Source organism: Manis javanica, chromosome 6 (assembly GCF_040802235.1).
Source record: "Manis javanica isolate MJ-LG chromosome 6, MJ_LKY, whole genome shotgun sequence".
NCBI classification, from domain to species: domain Eukaryota; kingdom Metazoa; phylum Chordata; class Mammalia; order Pholidota; family Manidae; genus Manis; species Manis javanica.
The window spans coordinates 52,978,426-52,995,384 of NC_133161.1; the positions used below are offsets into that span (position 1 = coordinate 52,978,426).

Sequence of the window (16,959 nt, forward strand, 5' to 3'; positions counted from 1 at the left end):
CGAGTCTTTAAAAATCTTTCTCTCATAGTGATGTTTCCTTTCCTTATCCCTTTGCTGTTTTTGTGTTCTCAGAACTGCAGAAGTTTATCAGTGTTATTAGTCTGTTCAGAGAACCAAATCTTGGATTAATGGGTCAGATTGGATTCATATGGCCAATATGGGTAACAAATCCCTTTTTCTCTTACGTCCCTCTGTGATTGTGGAGATGTTGAGGTACTTCAGAATCTGTTCTGCTTCCTTTTCTAGAACAAGGTGGGCAAACTATAGGTCCTGAGCCAAATCTGGCATATAACCTATTTTATAAATAATGTTTTATTGTGACCCAGTCATACCCATTCATGTAATAATTGCCTGTGACTTCTTTCCTATTATAACAGCAGAGATGAGTAGTGAAAGAGAGTATATGGCCCAGAAAGGCTGAGACATTTATTATCCCATCTGTCACAGAAGTAGTAGCCCAACCAGAGATCTAGAGTGAAGACATAGTCAAGGCCGGAGTTCTCAATAAATGTCTCACTTTGTGAAATATTTCTCAGGGCTTTATTCTAGGGATAAACACCCTCACTGATAATCTCTTGGGATGTACAGGAGATAGAACTGGTTCCAACTGTCCATCTCTTCTACATTTAATCCTTATCACTGACCAGGGACCCCACATATTTTTTTTATTTATTGAATCTTAGTTTGTAATTTCCCTGGGATCAAATAGGCTTATCATTGCCATAGCTTCCTCTTTTTAGCATGTTTGGGCTATGATTTTCCTGCTATTAGTTACCTACCAGTTCAATTTCATCTATTGTCAACATCTATGCATTCCTCAAATTATCTGGTCCAAATTTCCAGGTACAATGTTAATTTGTTTTGTATGCCTTGTCATTCAGTGTAACTTTTGCTGTGTTAGAGTAACCAGATTAGGCCCAAAATGGAATCATTTACGCCAAGCCCATGTCAGCAAGCTAAAACTTAAGTTTTTATGCTTAGCTTTCCCAGAAAAGGCAGACTTAAGTCAACCAATTAGTGCTTCCTGCTTAGTACAAGTTACACAGACTTCTCTTTGCTCAGTATACGGAAAGTAACTCTGCTTTAACCAGTCAGCAAATCCCCAGCGTTACTTCATTGGTCCTGCTCACTCTGGTCTGTAAGAACCTCTCACCTTATACAACTTTTCAGAGTTCCTTCTATCTGCTGGACTGAATGCTAATTCACAAGTTACTGAATAAAAGCCTAGTAGATCAGTAAACTGAAAAAGTTTTAACAATGAAAGGTGAGGTAGAGAATGTGTGTTCTACTCATGATCTTGTGGGTGCCTCTCAAATTGTGAAACATGAGGCTATGAGATCACACTTTCCTATAAAGCAAAATATAATACTTTGCACGTAATATATACTGGGTAGCTGCAATCTTCACAGGTTTCTCTATGTAGGTAATAAGGTTGGGACAAGGTAAGAACACTATCAACATTGTATCTGATTGTTTTTGAAAGAATTTCTCAATCAATAACTGAAAATGAGGCCAAACATTGCCCCTAAATAGTAAAATGAAAAGTCTCTTCTACATATAATATTTCTGAGCCTTTGTAGTGGGAGTGGATGGATAGTTAATGAGAAAACTTTTATATTGGTTATCATAATTACGGGAAAGAGTGTAGCACAGAGAAGACAAGTAGTGACTCTGGGGCATCTTACTACAGTGACGGGCAGTGACTGCAATGGGGTATGAGGGTGACTCGATAATTTGGGTGAATGTAGTAACCATATTGTTTTTCATGTGAAACCTTCATAAGAGTGTATATAAACAATACCCTAATAAAAAATATTGTAATAAAAAAGTAATACAAAAAAAGTACTCTGGGTAATTTCCTAGCACATTAGTAATTAATTTTTTGAAGCCCATAAAGCTTCCATATCTTTTTTTTTTGATGATTTTTCACACGACTCAATAATAAAGGAAGAGTGGGAAAAACTTTCTTATCAGATTCCCAGCCTCTAAAACAAAACACTTTGCCAAGGAACCCTCGAACCTGAGAAATTAATATTATACCTGCCACATTTCCATAGACTCTGGCAAGAAGGGACATACTTCCAAACTGGAGCATTTTTGTCTTTGATCCCCACATTATCTAACATACAATCACAATATGTCTAGGGGAAAAGAGTTTAAAATAATTATCTTAGTTTATATATCTCACTACAACTTAGAAGCGAGAACTAAGGAAAGAAATTATTTGTTCAGGTAGATCACCAATTATAGCCAACTCTGCTCTCAGTTTTAAAATTAAACTATTTTAAAGGACTAAAGTTCATTCTAAAGACTGTTCATAGTATTAGCAAGAGTAATTTAATAAAAACAAACTCCAGGAGATGGTATAGCCAATTTTAAAGAGAAAAACTAAAGGGGTTTCAATTTAGATGTACACACTTTTTATGCACCAAACTATAGCTTTAACAGTATTCATATGTTAGCTTCTTTAGTATGTCTGTTAGCATCAGTCACAAAATTCAAATACTGTATTGAAGGCATCTGTTGACTGGTCTGCCAAACATTTCAATTTTGCTAGAAGTATTTTATAATGGCAGATAAATGCTTTCTTCATAAACCATTCTCTGTTTACTTCTCATCCAACATGAGAAAGAAACATTATATAACACTTGAATGAAATGGAAAACTTTAAAACTGGTTCAAGGGAGAAAAAAGCTAAACTCTGTTATTTAGTTGAATAAGATAAAGCTACTGGGATATGAGTTGCTTTAGCTGTAAGGATAAAAAGTCAACCCAATGTTGAGTTAAACAAAGGCATGTAAAATGGGAAGTAGAGACCAGAATAAAGGATCTTAGGTCCTTGTAAGAGATAAAATCCATTAACAGTTAACCACAATGTAAGCACTATGAAAGCAGGAACTTCACTTCTGAAAAGAACCTAGAATAGTGCCAGCTAAGCAGTCAGACTATCAGAGTAAACCTAAACAAGGTAGAAGGGAGGAATTAAATTCTGGCATATCCATATATAGGAAATCTATTTGGTCATTTTTTGTGTGAATTTGATATATACTAATGACAAGGGAAATGTAGATATTATATTGACTGAAAAATAAAGTAACAGAAGGTATGGAATATAAAAAAACTGATTTTCTTCTATTTACCTCTAGGTACATTGATATAAAGCAACATAAATACATGTATATGTCAATAGTAAACACTGACACATATATGTGCACATGCACACATACACACACACAAATATATATATAGAGAGAAATGTCTACACATTCACATAGAAAGATAGCTAGATGGTAGTAGATGGAGGGAACCTTTTGATGTTTGCATGCCAAAATGTCATCAATGATTATCTGTGGAAAGCTACCTATGGCTGTTTAAAAAAATTTTTTTCCATTCTCTATCTGTATTTTCTTCTTCATCTTTAGCAATAAAAATTAATAAAAAACCATGGAATTTAAAATAATAAAGTTGATATAAATAAAAAATATCCATAAAATATCATTTACTATTTTAAGCAATTAAATATTCTAATAATCACCAAAAAATTATAAATTGAAAGCAGGAGAGAATAAATGGAGAGAGAAAAAAGACAGAATAAAGTAGGAAAATGTTGAAAGATCTACATTTGAGCAGTGATTGATAATAGCTGAAATTTAAGAGAGGATATTAGTTTAAGTATTTAAAAATATCCTTAAATATATCATGAAAATAGTCTTAATGAAAGTAAAGATATCAGTAAATTAATCAGTTATTTTGATAAGAAAACCATAATAGAATTACAGTTTAATTATCTCAATTATTTATGTTCATGAAAAAAAAAATTAGGAGGAACTACTTAGCTTTCTCATTTAAATGGCACTGACTAGAACTGCAAGAGATATTACCCTCAGAGAAAACCAGTCATTTCTTAAAATCTAATCCTATAACTTCAAGCTTACTGAGCTGAAACCAATGCCCCATTTCCCTATGAATGTAAAATTGACAAGAATCTATTTTTCTCCAAAAGTGAGTTATACAAAAACTTCTTTAGCAACATAAACAAGTTAGGTAGTCTCTACCCAAGATCAAATGAGCAAAATTAAAAGGGATAATCAACACACTCTAAAACACTATTGAATGTGTTAACAATACAAGTATTCTTCGCTATCTGAATTTATTTGATTTTTAAGTCACCGAGTTATTAAAAGCACTAAGAGGAGAAGAAATGGAAAGTAGCAGAAAGCATTCCAAATTCTGCTAAGCATGCCATTTTCACCTCAAATTGTGCAACATTCGGAGAGTCATTTAACATTCCTGAATTCTGACTTTATCCACTGAGGACAAGAAAGGTAGACAAACTAATAAACACCTTTCCAAGTCTAATATTCACTTATCTGTAAGCCCAGAGAAAGGCCAGCTCTCTGAACTGCTCCACATCTAAGAGCACACCTTAGGATGCGAGGCTTAAGGAGAGAGATCATAGCATAACCAGGGAGAATAAAATGGAAGTCAAAAGAGACTATTTTCCAAAGTGGCTCATCTGTGATTTATCATTAACAGAAAACCAAAATATATGAAAACACTTGTCTTTGTTGAAAGGCCCTCCACCTTTTGGAGTCCTGCAAATCAGGTACATATTTTGTAATAGACACACAATCAGCCTAGATGGAGAGTCTAACACAAAAGAAAAGAAAAAGGCACAGTATCTAGGTATGTGTGATACACTAGAGCTTTGGGGGATAATGGACATGATGAATGTTTGCTAAACCCATGTACAGAGCTAGGAATGAAAAGTTAAACAACTGATGGCAAAAATCTTCCTAGCATTGTGCCTCCGTGCACCAGAAGGAACCCATGTAAATAATGAATAAATGGATGGACGAGGCTTACCTCTTCATGTTTTAGTCTCAAAATCATGAATCAAATACCTGTTTTTTATAGAAATCCTTTAGGGCCGTTTCGTAGCCTTCCTCCAGTCTCCTGAAGGCTATTCCTACATCTGTAGTCCACCAGATTTGAGAGCTGGTTAGCGCAACTTGAGCCGGGAAATCAAAAATCCACAGTTCCCTAGGTTTTTCCTCGTAGGCCACGATGGCTTCTGTGATAGAGTGTCGCACTGTTTCTTGCATAGTCTGTTCAAGTTGCAGAAGCCACGTTTCCACCTTTTGAAACAAATTGAAGTGTTTTCACATGGGCTTAACAATGGAAAAGGGATAATTCCATCCTCTCATGGGCTCACAGGCCATGACTTCAGGTGGATTTATTTTAAGCCTATATAGAAAATTGGAAGAGGGCTAACTCATAGGGAAAGGTGAGCAACTGATTGATGAAGTTTTTTCCACATGAAAAGAAAAGCTTCTCCTGGAATGCTGCCCATCTTATTTCCCCTACCAGCTGGCTAATAACTTTCTACACCCTAAACAGAGGGGTGCTCTCGGTTACTCACTTTTTAGATTTGAAGACAAGGGAGTGCTAGAACAAGATTCCTTCTGGTAATGCAGTGTTCTAAGAAACCAAACATCACAACCATCTGTAGAGTAATATGCCAGAATACTATTCTAGAGATTTGGGGATAATGGGAAATTGGTTTTTTAAACATATGTTGATAATTTAAAAATCTACTGAAAACATTTTCTCATAAATCTTTTTAGTTCTTGTCTTAAGACAAAATGTTTTCAGCAAGTATCTTAGTTATATTCCCTACTGATTCTCATCTTCACACTTGTCAAAAATTAGACAGCAGGAGAGTATCAGAGATAGGACAACTGCTGACTTGTAGAAATTAATCTTTTTTGAAAAGAATTCAAGTTCATTTTGCTCCCACAAATATACTTCAGCCAGTTTTCCATTCTATTCAAATACACTGTTATATTTATCCATATATGTTTCCATGGGTTATTATATAACAGAAAGGATACATGTAGTGTTTTCTAATAATTAATTAAACTATAATAACTAAATTCCAAAGACCACAGGAGGTGCTGAAGAGACTGTAACTGATTTCTTTCCCTGCCTTTGTGAAGATGGGAGAAGCATTCATTTCTAAAGCCTCCTTCTCTGGAGAACTGGGAGTGGTATGTGGTTCAAGAGTTAACAGCCTTCCCAGCTGAAAGAAAACTGAAGCACCTTCCTGGCAATGGCCCTAGTGTCCTAGGAGGCTTTCTCTCTGCTTCACAGCTGGGTTTTGTTCCCATGCCTGAATTCAGGGTCTCAGATCTAATCATTGCTTCAGTCACTAAGCACAACTCTTAATGTCACCAAGCAACAAGTTCCCTCAGTAAATCAGACATCATGTGAAGCACCTCCCAGGAACCTTGGGATCCACATCCTGGGGATGGCCCTGTTCTCAAGAACTTCCAGTCCATTAGGGAAGCACAAACACATGTAAGTTGATATATTCAGGCTCATGTTCCAATGACTATGCCAAAAACAGCAACCTGATTCAGTGTGACTGGAGAACTTAGCTCTGATGAGGTGCTTGCTCAATCCCTCTCTTTCTGGCATTTCAACTCTGCTCAATCCTCCACTGAGCTCAATCCTCCAACAATTACCACTTCCCATTATCACTGATTACATGTATATCCATTTCTTCAATGAGCCTAGAGCTCTTCATAGGTAGGAGCCATGTCTTATTTCCTCAAAAGCCTAAGTCAGCATCTAGTACAGAGTAGGAATTCACTAAACACTAGTCAAATAAAGCACCAATAGTCTAACTTGGGAGGAACCAATCATAAAAGTGCAGGGGGTAAAAAGGCCTAAAGTAAAAGCATCTTTTAATAAGACAGGTAATGAGACAGTGAATGGGGTGTATGCCCCAAGGTCTCCAGCCTGAGCTGCTTCTACAGAATAAACTAGAGAAAACTTTCAACATCGAGGGTTCCTGCTGGTGACAACCACATCTGTCAGCTGGACTGTCCTCCTTCCAGGCAGGATGCCAGCTGGCCAGCAGTCAGTTGCGGGGGAGGGAGCAGACAGCAGCACACTTGTCAAGATAGTTTATGGTGACTTTTTCTAATCATTGTATTAATATCCCAAAAAGCCCAAGAGATAAAAAATATATATTTTAATCAAAGTAGTCCACCATCTGTTTCCCCTTCACTTGGCAGGATTTTTCTGGTATAATTTTCAAAAGTAACAGAGAAGAATAAAGAAAACCCCTGTCACAAAAGGATGCCATCGCATTTCTGCAAGGGACTCTCTCTGTAAGGAAGCCCCTGCTTCAGCCCACTGTTCTGTAATAGAAGCTATTGTCTCAGTTCCTCTGGGGATTAACTCAAGCATTGTCATAAAAAGATGCAATTCCTGTAAATCATCTGAAAACACTTAAGAGTTCCTTAAATCATAATGAGCCATTCTGGCAGATAACTGTTAAGAATATTTGTGAGGTATTTGGCTGTGAGAGAAGAGAACATGTTAACTTAACTGTCTGTGCACATGGTAATTAGAGTATGTGACATCAGGTTGGTAGACTCAATCAACTTTATTTATGAGCAGCCATTTACAACAGTCACATCAGAATCCTCAACCACAGGCCTCTTTAAAGTATGCTTTCCTGCACAGTGGCTCAGTGTGATTTGAGAGCTCTGATGAGGTGCTTCACCCTGACCCCTCCCTGTACCCGAGCAGTGGTGAAAATACTCTTTGTAGGAGACTCAGTCATTGGGCTGCATTTGCTTCCCATTCTGCAGTTAACACATTCAATCTGTGACAGTCCCTCCCTGTCTAGTTCAACTGCTAACATCTCTGAGACCGGGCAGGGTGCTGAAGCCAAATGAACAGAACCTGGGAAGCATGGCAGAGTTAGCCCTCTGTCACGCTGGACGTAAGTAAACAGGAATCTCTGAGAACAAAACTAACCAGAGCCTGATTTGACATGAGCTGATTTTTTCTTGTTCAATTCAACCTTTACAAATAACCCTGAAAATACTCCTCTAGCATAGAAAACCTCATAATCAAAACTTACATGGCCTACACATTCACACTTGGTTTGGAATGGGACATATTCCTTTTCTTTGCTGTACATTCCAATTGCTCTGTGATTGGAAATGTCCTCATTGTCTTCGAACTGCAGATCCGCAATGCTATCGAAGAGTTTGGCAAGGTGACGTGTCACCTAAGACAAGATTAGCAGAAAAGATAAGAGAATTTCCTACTGGAGATATGTTCTGGCAATCTAGTGATGATTCTACATGAATTCACAGAACTTTCTTTAATGCAGATACAGAATTGTCTCAAGACGTTTTTCTTCAAAATAAAAATCACTTCTTAAATTCCAGAGTTTGAAATGACCTCAATGGAGAAGTGGCCATCCAGGCAGTCTGGCCATCAGGTGTTAGGTGCTGTATGCTTACCATGCAAGGTTACATATTTTCTACCTGAAGACTGGAGACTTACCAACTTCTCTGTCTGTGCCATATTCCTGTAGCAACCAGCCTTGTGGAAATTTTGTGGTCAGGTTTTGGAAATACAGAGATATTATTATACTATAAAAAAGCTGTGTTAAAGTATCTGAAATAGAAATGTAAGTTAGACACAATCTTACTCTTGTGTTGGATCTTCTGTTATTGTGCTCTTGCTTTGATACTTATGTGAAATCCACAGCATATGTCACGTAAAAATGGTGGAGAAGATTTCCATTTTCATTGTTAAGGAAACTGAAGCTAAAGTACTAGGTGGTGTCATCCAGCTGACACTGCTAAAAGTAAGTTGCATTTAGATTTTAAACCTCCAAGTCCAGGACACATCTACAAAACTCAAATTCTTCTGGCATCATAGCCTTTTAAATCCTAACTTGTGGGATTGCCAAAGGAACCCCCAATAAGTACCACACTGAACTCTGTGCAGGTTCTTGACTATTTGAAAAATAAACCAAATTAAAAGACAAAGATCAGCATTTGTTCTGCTAGAGGCCAGTATGGAGACTAAAAGCCTCCTTGGCCTCCAAACAGAACACCAGAATTAGCAGCACTGCTCCACCCCGTCACGTCAGCACGGACCTGGACAAGCCTCTCTGCTAAGCAGCACTGGCGTGGAGAAGGGGCAAGAAGATGGCATTCTCACGAGGAGAACAGACTCTCAGTCACCTAAGTCAGGGCACCTTCCTTGGGGTGGACAGGAGAAGGGCAGGGAGTGGGCCAGAGGTAGTAGCAGTAGTGAGAAGTGGTCCCTCCTTGCGAAGCTGCTACTGGAAAACAGTCCAATGGTTCCTCAAAAAGTTTAACAGAACTACCATCTGACCCAGCAATGTCACTCTTAGAACAATACTCCCAAATAACTGAAAACACACATTCAAATACTTGTACAAATAGTTCATGGCAGTATTATTCAGAGTAGCCAAAAGGTCGAACCAACCCAAGTGTCCACTGATGGATGGACAAATTGTGGTATCCACACACAATAGAACACAATTCAGCCATGAGAGGGAATGAAATACTGATAGATGCTACACTATGAATGCACCTTGAGGCCATCATGTTAAGTGAAAGAAGCCACTCACAAAACACCATATTGTACGACTCCATTTATATGAAATGTTCAGAACAGATAAATCCATAGAGACAGAAGGCAGATTGGTGGTTGTTAGAAGCTAGAGGGGAGAAAGGAATGCAGGTGACTGCTTATTAGGTGTAGGGTTTTATTTTGGGATGATAAAAGTATTTTTGAAGTAGATGGAAGTGACTGGCACACAACACTGTGAACATACAAAATGTTACTGCATTCTTTAAGATGGTTAATTTTATGTCATGTGAATTTGGCCTCAATAGAAAAAATAAAAGGTGCTGATAACCAGAAGATGGTTTAAAGCTATATGACACTTACCAGCATATAAGTGCCATCTCCATTATAACTTCTTGAAATACAGTTTAACAAGACTTGGTAACTCTGCCAATAGCAGGTTCCAGGAACAATAGCAATCTGCCTAAATATCCTGCACAAGACCAACACCAATATTGGTAAGGAACTCCTTAAGGGTGAGTTTATCCTTGCAGCTTTTGGCCTTCACATTTTTTGCTAAATTTGCAGTTTCAGTACTGAACAAAATCACAGCAGGAATCTTTTCAGTTTTAAAATAGGTGAGTTTTTGAGACTCTCACTTACTTTAAATGTAGGCAGAGTGGTAGCCGATGACCACCACTTGGGTTGTCATATTCTCCTCCATCCCTGTACACTACCCTAAGGACATCATACACAGGAAGTATCACCAATAATCTGACAATTCACTGTTTTGGCTGAAGTGGCCAGGAAATGCACAGATGCTTAATGGCCTCTGCTATGTAGTGGGCCTAAATAACACTCAGGTGAAAAGCAGCAGGATAAATGAGATCTCAACCATCAGACACCCTCTTGTATTATTGCTCTGGTGAGTAAATAGTTTCAAAAGAACTTCTAGTCATGTAGTCCCTCAGTCAGTGACCAGGAAGCACAGACCCCGTGGCTTGCAGCTCTCCTATTCCCTATCCCAGGCAGGTCTGAAGTAGGATGTTTTCATATTCTGTCTCATATTTAAAGCTTCTGAGAGAACAGGACTGTGTAAATATATGGTCCCTCTTGTTCACAAATTTTTTCACTTCTATTAAGCTCTCCTTGTGTTAACACAAAATTAAAATCCCTTCTTTCTAGTTCAGTGTTTAAAAGACCTTTTACTTCTTAATTAAAGAGAACACGTCAAAGCCAACACCTCATAGGCCCCTTTTCTTATTTAAAGAAACACAAAGGACTTGAATGCTTCAAATCATAAACAAGTCAATATCTTTGTATCTTAAGTAGGTTTCTTAAAGATTAGTAACAAAAATTGAAATGATGTCCCCTTGTTTTACAGTTTACAGCAAATTAGGTGCATTCACCCACTAGAGAGTAGATATCCAGGCAGCCCCTGCTTCATACAGTAGTCTGGGGCCATAAAAATTATCGCATAGTCTTAGTTATCAATGGGGAGACTTAGGATTGGGCTCTGACCTTTACAAAATTTTGTTAAAACATTAAAATCTCTCTGTTGGTTATAAAAGTACAGGGAAATAAAAAAAAGCTGTGAACTAGTATATATTTAGTACATATAATTTAGAATATTAAAAACTGAAAATTTTCTCTTTGTACCACGCTTCTCAAGAGTAGTTTGAACAGTGCTTGCCACTTTCTTCTCATGTTATAACGTAAGACACAGAGTGAGCACCTTTTCTATACCTTGAAGAATTGTCATGCTCCTTTCAAAGTCTGGGTCAGCTGCCAACATTTCATCCTTTGAGCTTTCAGTGTCCTGAAATTTCTTTGAGTTTCTTTAAGGTTGAACATTTTTTTTGTTTTTTTGGTGTCATTTCCTTGGGACATCTTCATCCTTTTTGTCACCACCACTGTTTTCACATATACTGCTAAGTTTGTGTTCACTAAAATCCTCTGGCTGCATTATCTAGAATCTCCCAAACAGTGTAGTGTTATCTTTCCTGCACTCAGATTTTTCTTCTATAACCACATTGTTTGATTCAAATTTCACTTCTAGCATTATCAATTTTCATTGCTTTGCTATATATACTTCAAACTTTATTACCAATCCCCTCTTTCGACGTGTTTTTGTAAACTGTTATGTGAGTTCATCAGCGGGGATGAGGAGGCAACACTTTACATGCAGTGCTGTCTGGGTGTAAACTGAGTAGCAGGTGCATGACGGCCAACATGGCAGACTCTGAAAGGTGTGACATAACTGGTTGTGAGTCATGATGCACGTCTGTTATTTGTGCAGTGATTTCTGTGGACTGAAGAACTAGCAGTGAAGTTTGTGCTTTTCGCAAGTATTCACAATAATATACCACAGTATCTGAAATAACAATAATAGAGCCACTAATCAACAAAGCCAAGATTTAAACTCATGTTTGTATGATTTCAAGCTCTCTGTTCTTCACCATCTTGCCTTCTGATGGATGGCCAATGTGCCTGGTTTTGTCTAGTTTCATACAGTTAACATTTCAGCATTCATTATTTTTTTCTATCCACCCAGATTTCCATCTGGTATCATCATCCTTGGTCTGAAACACTTCCTTTAATATTTCATGTCTTGCTAATCTGCTGGTGATGACATCTTTGCTTTTGAACATCTGAAGACATCTTTGCCTTTGTTTTTAAGAGTTATTTTCACTGGATAAAGACCTCTAGGTTTTTTCTTTCAGTATTTTAAAGTCGTTGCCCTAGTGTCTTTTCACCTGCATCAAGAAGCTTTTTATGATCCTTATGTTTGTTTCTTTGTATATAATGTTATTTTTAGAATTATCATTGGTTTTGACCAATCTGAGCAATTTGGTATAGTTTTGTTTCTTGTGCTTGAGTTCATTGAACTCCTTGAATTTTTGGATTTCTGCTTTTCATCAATTTGGAAGTCTTTTTGTTGTTTGCATTTTCTTTCCGGCACTCCAACTGAGGACATGTAGTTACATATACGGAGCTTTGTTATATTTTCCAAATCTCTACTTAACTTTTTGAATGTATTGATACAGCTATAACAACTTTTAGTGTCATTGTCCGCTAATTCCAACATCTGTGTCAGTTTTGATTGACTGGTCTCATTATGGGTCAGATATTCATGCCTCTTTGCATGCCCTGTAATCTTTCACAGGATGTCAAACATTGTAAACTTAACCCTCTTGGTGCTGAATGTATTTTTATTCCTATCTTCTTGAGCTTTGTCTGGACTTCAGTTAAGATACTTTTGGATCTTGCTTTTAGGATATGTTTGGCAGAACTAGAGTGGTGTCTGATCCAGGGCTAAATATTCCCCACTGCTGTCTACACTGAAGAGCCCCTCCAGAAGTCTTGGCTTCTCTTTCCACAGTTCTTTCCTCTTTGGTGTTCAAGTCTGCAAACCCTAGCCACGTTGGTCTCCTTGGACTCTTAGCTCTGAGCCTTCAACTCAGGGCCACCAGATTCTGCCTTGTTCCCCCTCCTTGGGCCATGCCCGGAAACTGTCTCATGGAAGCAAATGGGAACCATCATTACTGTTGTTTGATTCTCTGAAGTAAACACTATTTTTCTTTTGTTTTTCTCCTTATTTCAAGTTCCATGATGCTGATAAAAGCTCTGATCTGCTTCCCAGACTACTGGTCACATCTTATAAATTGTCAAATGTTGCAGTGGGAAAAGCATAGGGAATATCAAGCAAGTCTCTCTGTGGTTTCCTTCTACTTTTATCTTAGCCCCTGAAATCTTGACTTTTCTTTGATACTCTTGAAGCACTCTCAATGCATTTAAACAGATTTAGCTAACCATTTTACCTGGTTCTTCTAGTTGTTCCCAAAATGAACAGTACTCTGCTAAAAGCTAATCTGTTACAGCCAGAAGCCTCATTCACTGCATTTAAGTTGGAGGTAACAACCTTTATCAAGTGGTATCAAACAAAGGCCAGCACCAGGAATGGCAAGGCCCAAAACTCTTTGGTGGAAAGACCCCACATTTACACGACTTAGTTTTTGGATCTTGTAACATTTAAGTCTATTTTATTTTAACCCACATTGTAATAACTTTGATTTTGTTGTGTAAGTCATATTGGCTATAGAGAGAATTCCAATAAGAGAGTGCAACTGAATCTAAGCAGTGGCAACACATATTTGCAAAAGGAAAAAAAATTACAAATATTATTATTCAGTGTGGTTAACCCTATATTGGCTATTTTATGAGGATGATCAAGGATAATTCCTATTGGATATACAATTTATGACATTAATTTATAATTAGATCTATTTTCTTGATTCATACCTAACTGCCTAAGTCCTTTGGGTATCAAGCTGCCTTTATATGAAGGCATCCATTTATTTATGTTTATGTTTATTTATTTTGGAATAAAGTTGATCTATAACATTATATTGGTTTCAGATGTACAACATAGTGACTTGGTAATTATATACATTACTATATGCTTGCTATGGTAAGTGTATTCCTCTATTACCATATCAAGATATTGCAATATATTACTGGTTATATTCTATATGTTCTACTTCCATTCTTATAACTTATTTCATAATTTTCAGTTTGTACCTCTTTATCCTCTTCACCTGTTTCACCCATCCCCCACCCTTTCCCTGTGGTAACCATCTATCTATTGTCCATACTTATGGGTCTATTCTTTTTTGTTTGTTTTGTTTTCTAGATTTCACATGTAAGTGAAATCATATGGTACTTGTCTTTCTTTGTGAAGGCATCCACTTAGAATGTGACCTACTTACTAAATCACACCAAGTGCAGCTGCCCTCAGTTAGCAATGTCTATGACAAACTGAGCAGATGAGCAGCTGCTACTCCTCACGGCTCACCTGAAGGTGAACAGAGACAAAACTGTGACCATCTTCTGCGTGTTCCCTTTTGCTGCTCTTACCCATTCCATCCTCAACCCTCAGCTAAACTCAAGGGCAACTCTTTCCTCTATCTGAGGTATCTTACAGCCCCTCCAGCTTTCTACTTCCTCTAGAAAAGGGATTTTTGATTGATTTTATTTCAACTAAGACCCATTCACTCTTGCATGCCCTCAGCTACTGCATTTTGAGCCTTCCTCCTCTTAGTTGGCAAAGGAGGACTAATCCTGGTCTGAGAAGGTCAAAATAACTATGAGTGACTGTTGAGCCCCATAATCCTGGTTCCTGAAATTCATATACAGAGACACTTTGATTATGTCATGAAGTTAACCAAATGCAAGCGCCATATTGAAACATACTGAGCTTGCAGTTATATGGGGACTTTGATGTTTGCCCCTTTAAGATCCATTAGTGCTCTTTGTCACCCAGTATTAAGCTCATTTCTTACAAGAAATACACAAAAGTAAACTAGAAATGGATCAAAGACTTGAATGTAAGCCATGAAACCATAAAACTCTTAGAAGACAACATAGGCAAAAATCTCCTGAATATAAACATGAGCAACATTTTTCTGAATGCATCTCCCCGGGCAAGGGAAACAAAAGCAAAAATGAACATATGGGACTACATCAAGCTAAAAAGCTTCTGTACAGCAAAGAACACCATCAGTAGAACAAAAAGGCATCCTCCAGTATGGGAGAATATATTTGTAAAAGCCATATCTGATAAGGGGTTAACATCCAAAATATATAAAGAGTTGACACACCTCAACACCCAAAAAGCAAATAACCTGATTAAAAAATGGGCTGAAAATCTGAACAGACACTTCTCCAAAGAAGAAATTCAGATGGCCAACAGGCACATGAAAAGATGCTCCACATTGCTAATTATCAGAGAAATGCAAATTAAAACCACAATGAGATATGACCTAACACCAGTTAGGCTAGCCAACATTGAAAAGATTAGGAACAACAAATGCTGGTGAGGATGTGCAGAAAGGGGAACCCTCCTACACTGCTGGTAGGAATGTAAGTTAGTTCTACCATTGTGGAAAGCAATATGAAGGTTCTTCAAAAACTAAAAATAGAAATACCATTTGATCTGGGAATTCCACTCCTGGAAATTTACCCAAAGAAAGCAAGATATCAGATTCAAAAAGACATATGCACCCTTATGTTTATTGCAGCACTCTTTACAATAGCCAAGATATGGAAGCAACCTACGTGTCCATCAGTAGATGAATGGATAAAGAAGAGGTGGTACATTTATTTATACAATGGAATACTATTCAGCCATAAGGAGAAAACAATCCTACCATTTGCAACAACATGGATGGAGCTGCAGGGTATTATGCTCTGTGAAATAAGCCAGGCAGAAAAAGACAAGTACCAAATAATTTCACTCATTTGTGGAGTATAACAATGAAGCAAAACTGAAGGAACAAAACAGCAGCAGACTTACAGACTCCAGGAAGGGACTAGCAGTTACCAAAGGGGACGGGTGGGAAAGGGTGGGTGGGGAGGGGTGGGTGGGGAGGGAGGAGAAGGGGATTGAGGGGTATTATCATTAGTACACATGATGTGGCGAGGGTCACGGGGAAGACAGTGTAGCACAGAGAAGGCAAACAGTGAATCTGTGGCATCTTACTACACTGCTGGACACTGACTGCAATGGGGTATGGGGGGCTTCATAATATGGGTGAATGTAGTAACCACAATGTTTTTCATGTGAAACTTTCATAAGAGTGTAAATCAATGATACCTTAATAAAACAAGTAAAAAAATTAAAATCTTGATTTTAACCAGCAAGCTTACCAACAGCTAAAAATCTCCAAAGGCATTTCGGGCACCAATTTCATGACTCTGGCATTCCAACTCAAGTATCTTCACTTGGGAATTTCCGCTTAGATTGGAAATTGCAGTGATATCAGACCTCCCTGGTTGATGAGTTCAGGCTGACCAAATTACACAATTAACTGCACTAACTTCCACTTTGGCTATTTTCTAGTGTGGCAGGTGGAGGAGGGGGCACTGAAGAACTCAAGCCATTCACAAGATGTCAGCATGAGTTCTCTTTCCATAAAGAGTGTCTTTTCTGGGGGAAACTGCATTGTTATTCCACAAGCTGGAGTTGCCATGTTAACTTGGTCATACTACAGGGCGCATATTCAGGAAGGTAACACAAAAGACGGAGATGGAAAAGCTCTTTCTGCTGGCAGAAACTGATTCTGATACTGAAAAGAAGGTAATAGAGTGAGGCAAGGCCAGGCAGGGTATTTGGCATAACTGCCAAAAGCAAAAACTGTTCTGTACTAAGTGACCAAGAATTCAGAACACGCCTTGATGTTGCAGAGCCATTTCGGCGGGGGTGGGGTGGGGGGGAGAAACCTGACTGTGGTGCTAGGTGACTCAAACTGCTCTTAGCTCCTTCTCAGTCCCCTGACCCAACAAGTCTCCCCGGTGGTTATTTGCATCACAGAGGTGGCTGAATACTTTTCTAATAATGGGCCTTTAGTAACAGTGCGACAGCATTTTATGTGAATTTGAATTGTTAAAAGTTTAATTAGCAAAACAAAGATCTCACTGAAATCACATTTTGAGCATAATTTAAAATAATATAAATCTTGACATTTCAAAAACATCAAAACCTTAATC

General features: G+C 37.9%; 1 protein-coding gene across 1 annotated transcript in view; it reads right to left on the reverse strand.

Moving 5' to 3' along the window:
- Positions 1-16,959, reverse strand: part of DNAH11 (dynein axonemal heavy chain 11) — a 337,006-nt gene that overhangs the window by 223,170 nt on the left and 96,877 nt on the right. Inside the window, exons 29-30 of the mRNA XM_073238711.1 lie at positions 7,940-8,089; positions 4,905-5,138 (exon numbers count right to left, since the gene is read on the reverse strand). Coding sequence (XP_073094812.1) covers positions 4,905-5,138; positions 7,940-8,089 — 384 coding nt within the window. The remainder of the gene's footprint in view (positions 1-4,904; positions 5,139-7,939; positions 8,090-16,959) is intronic.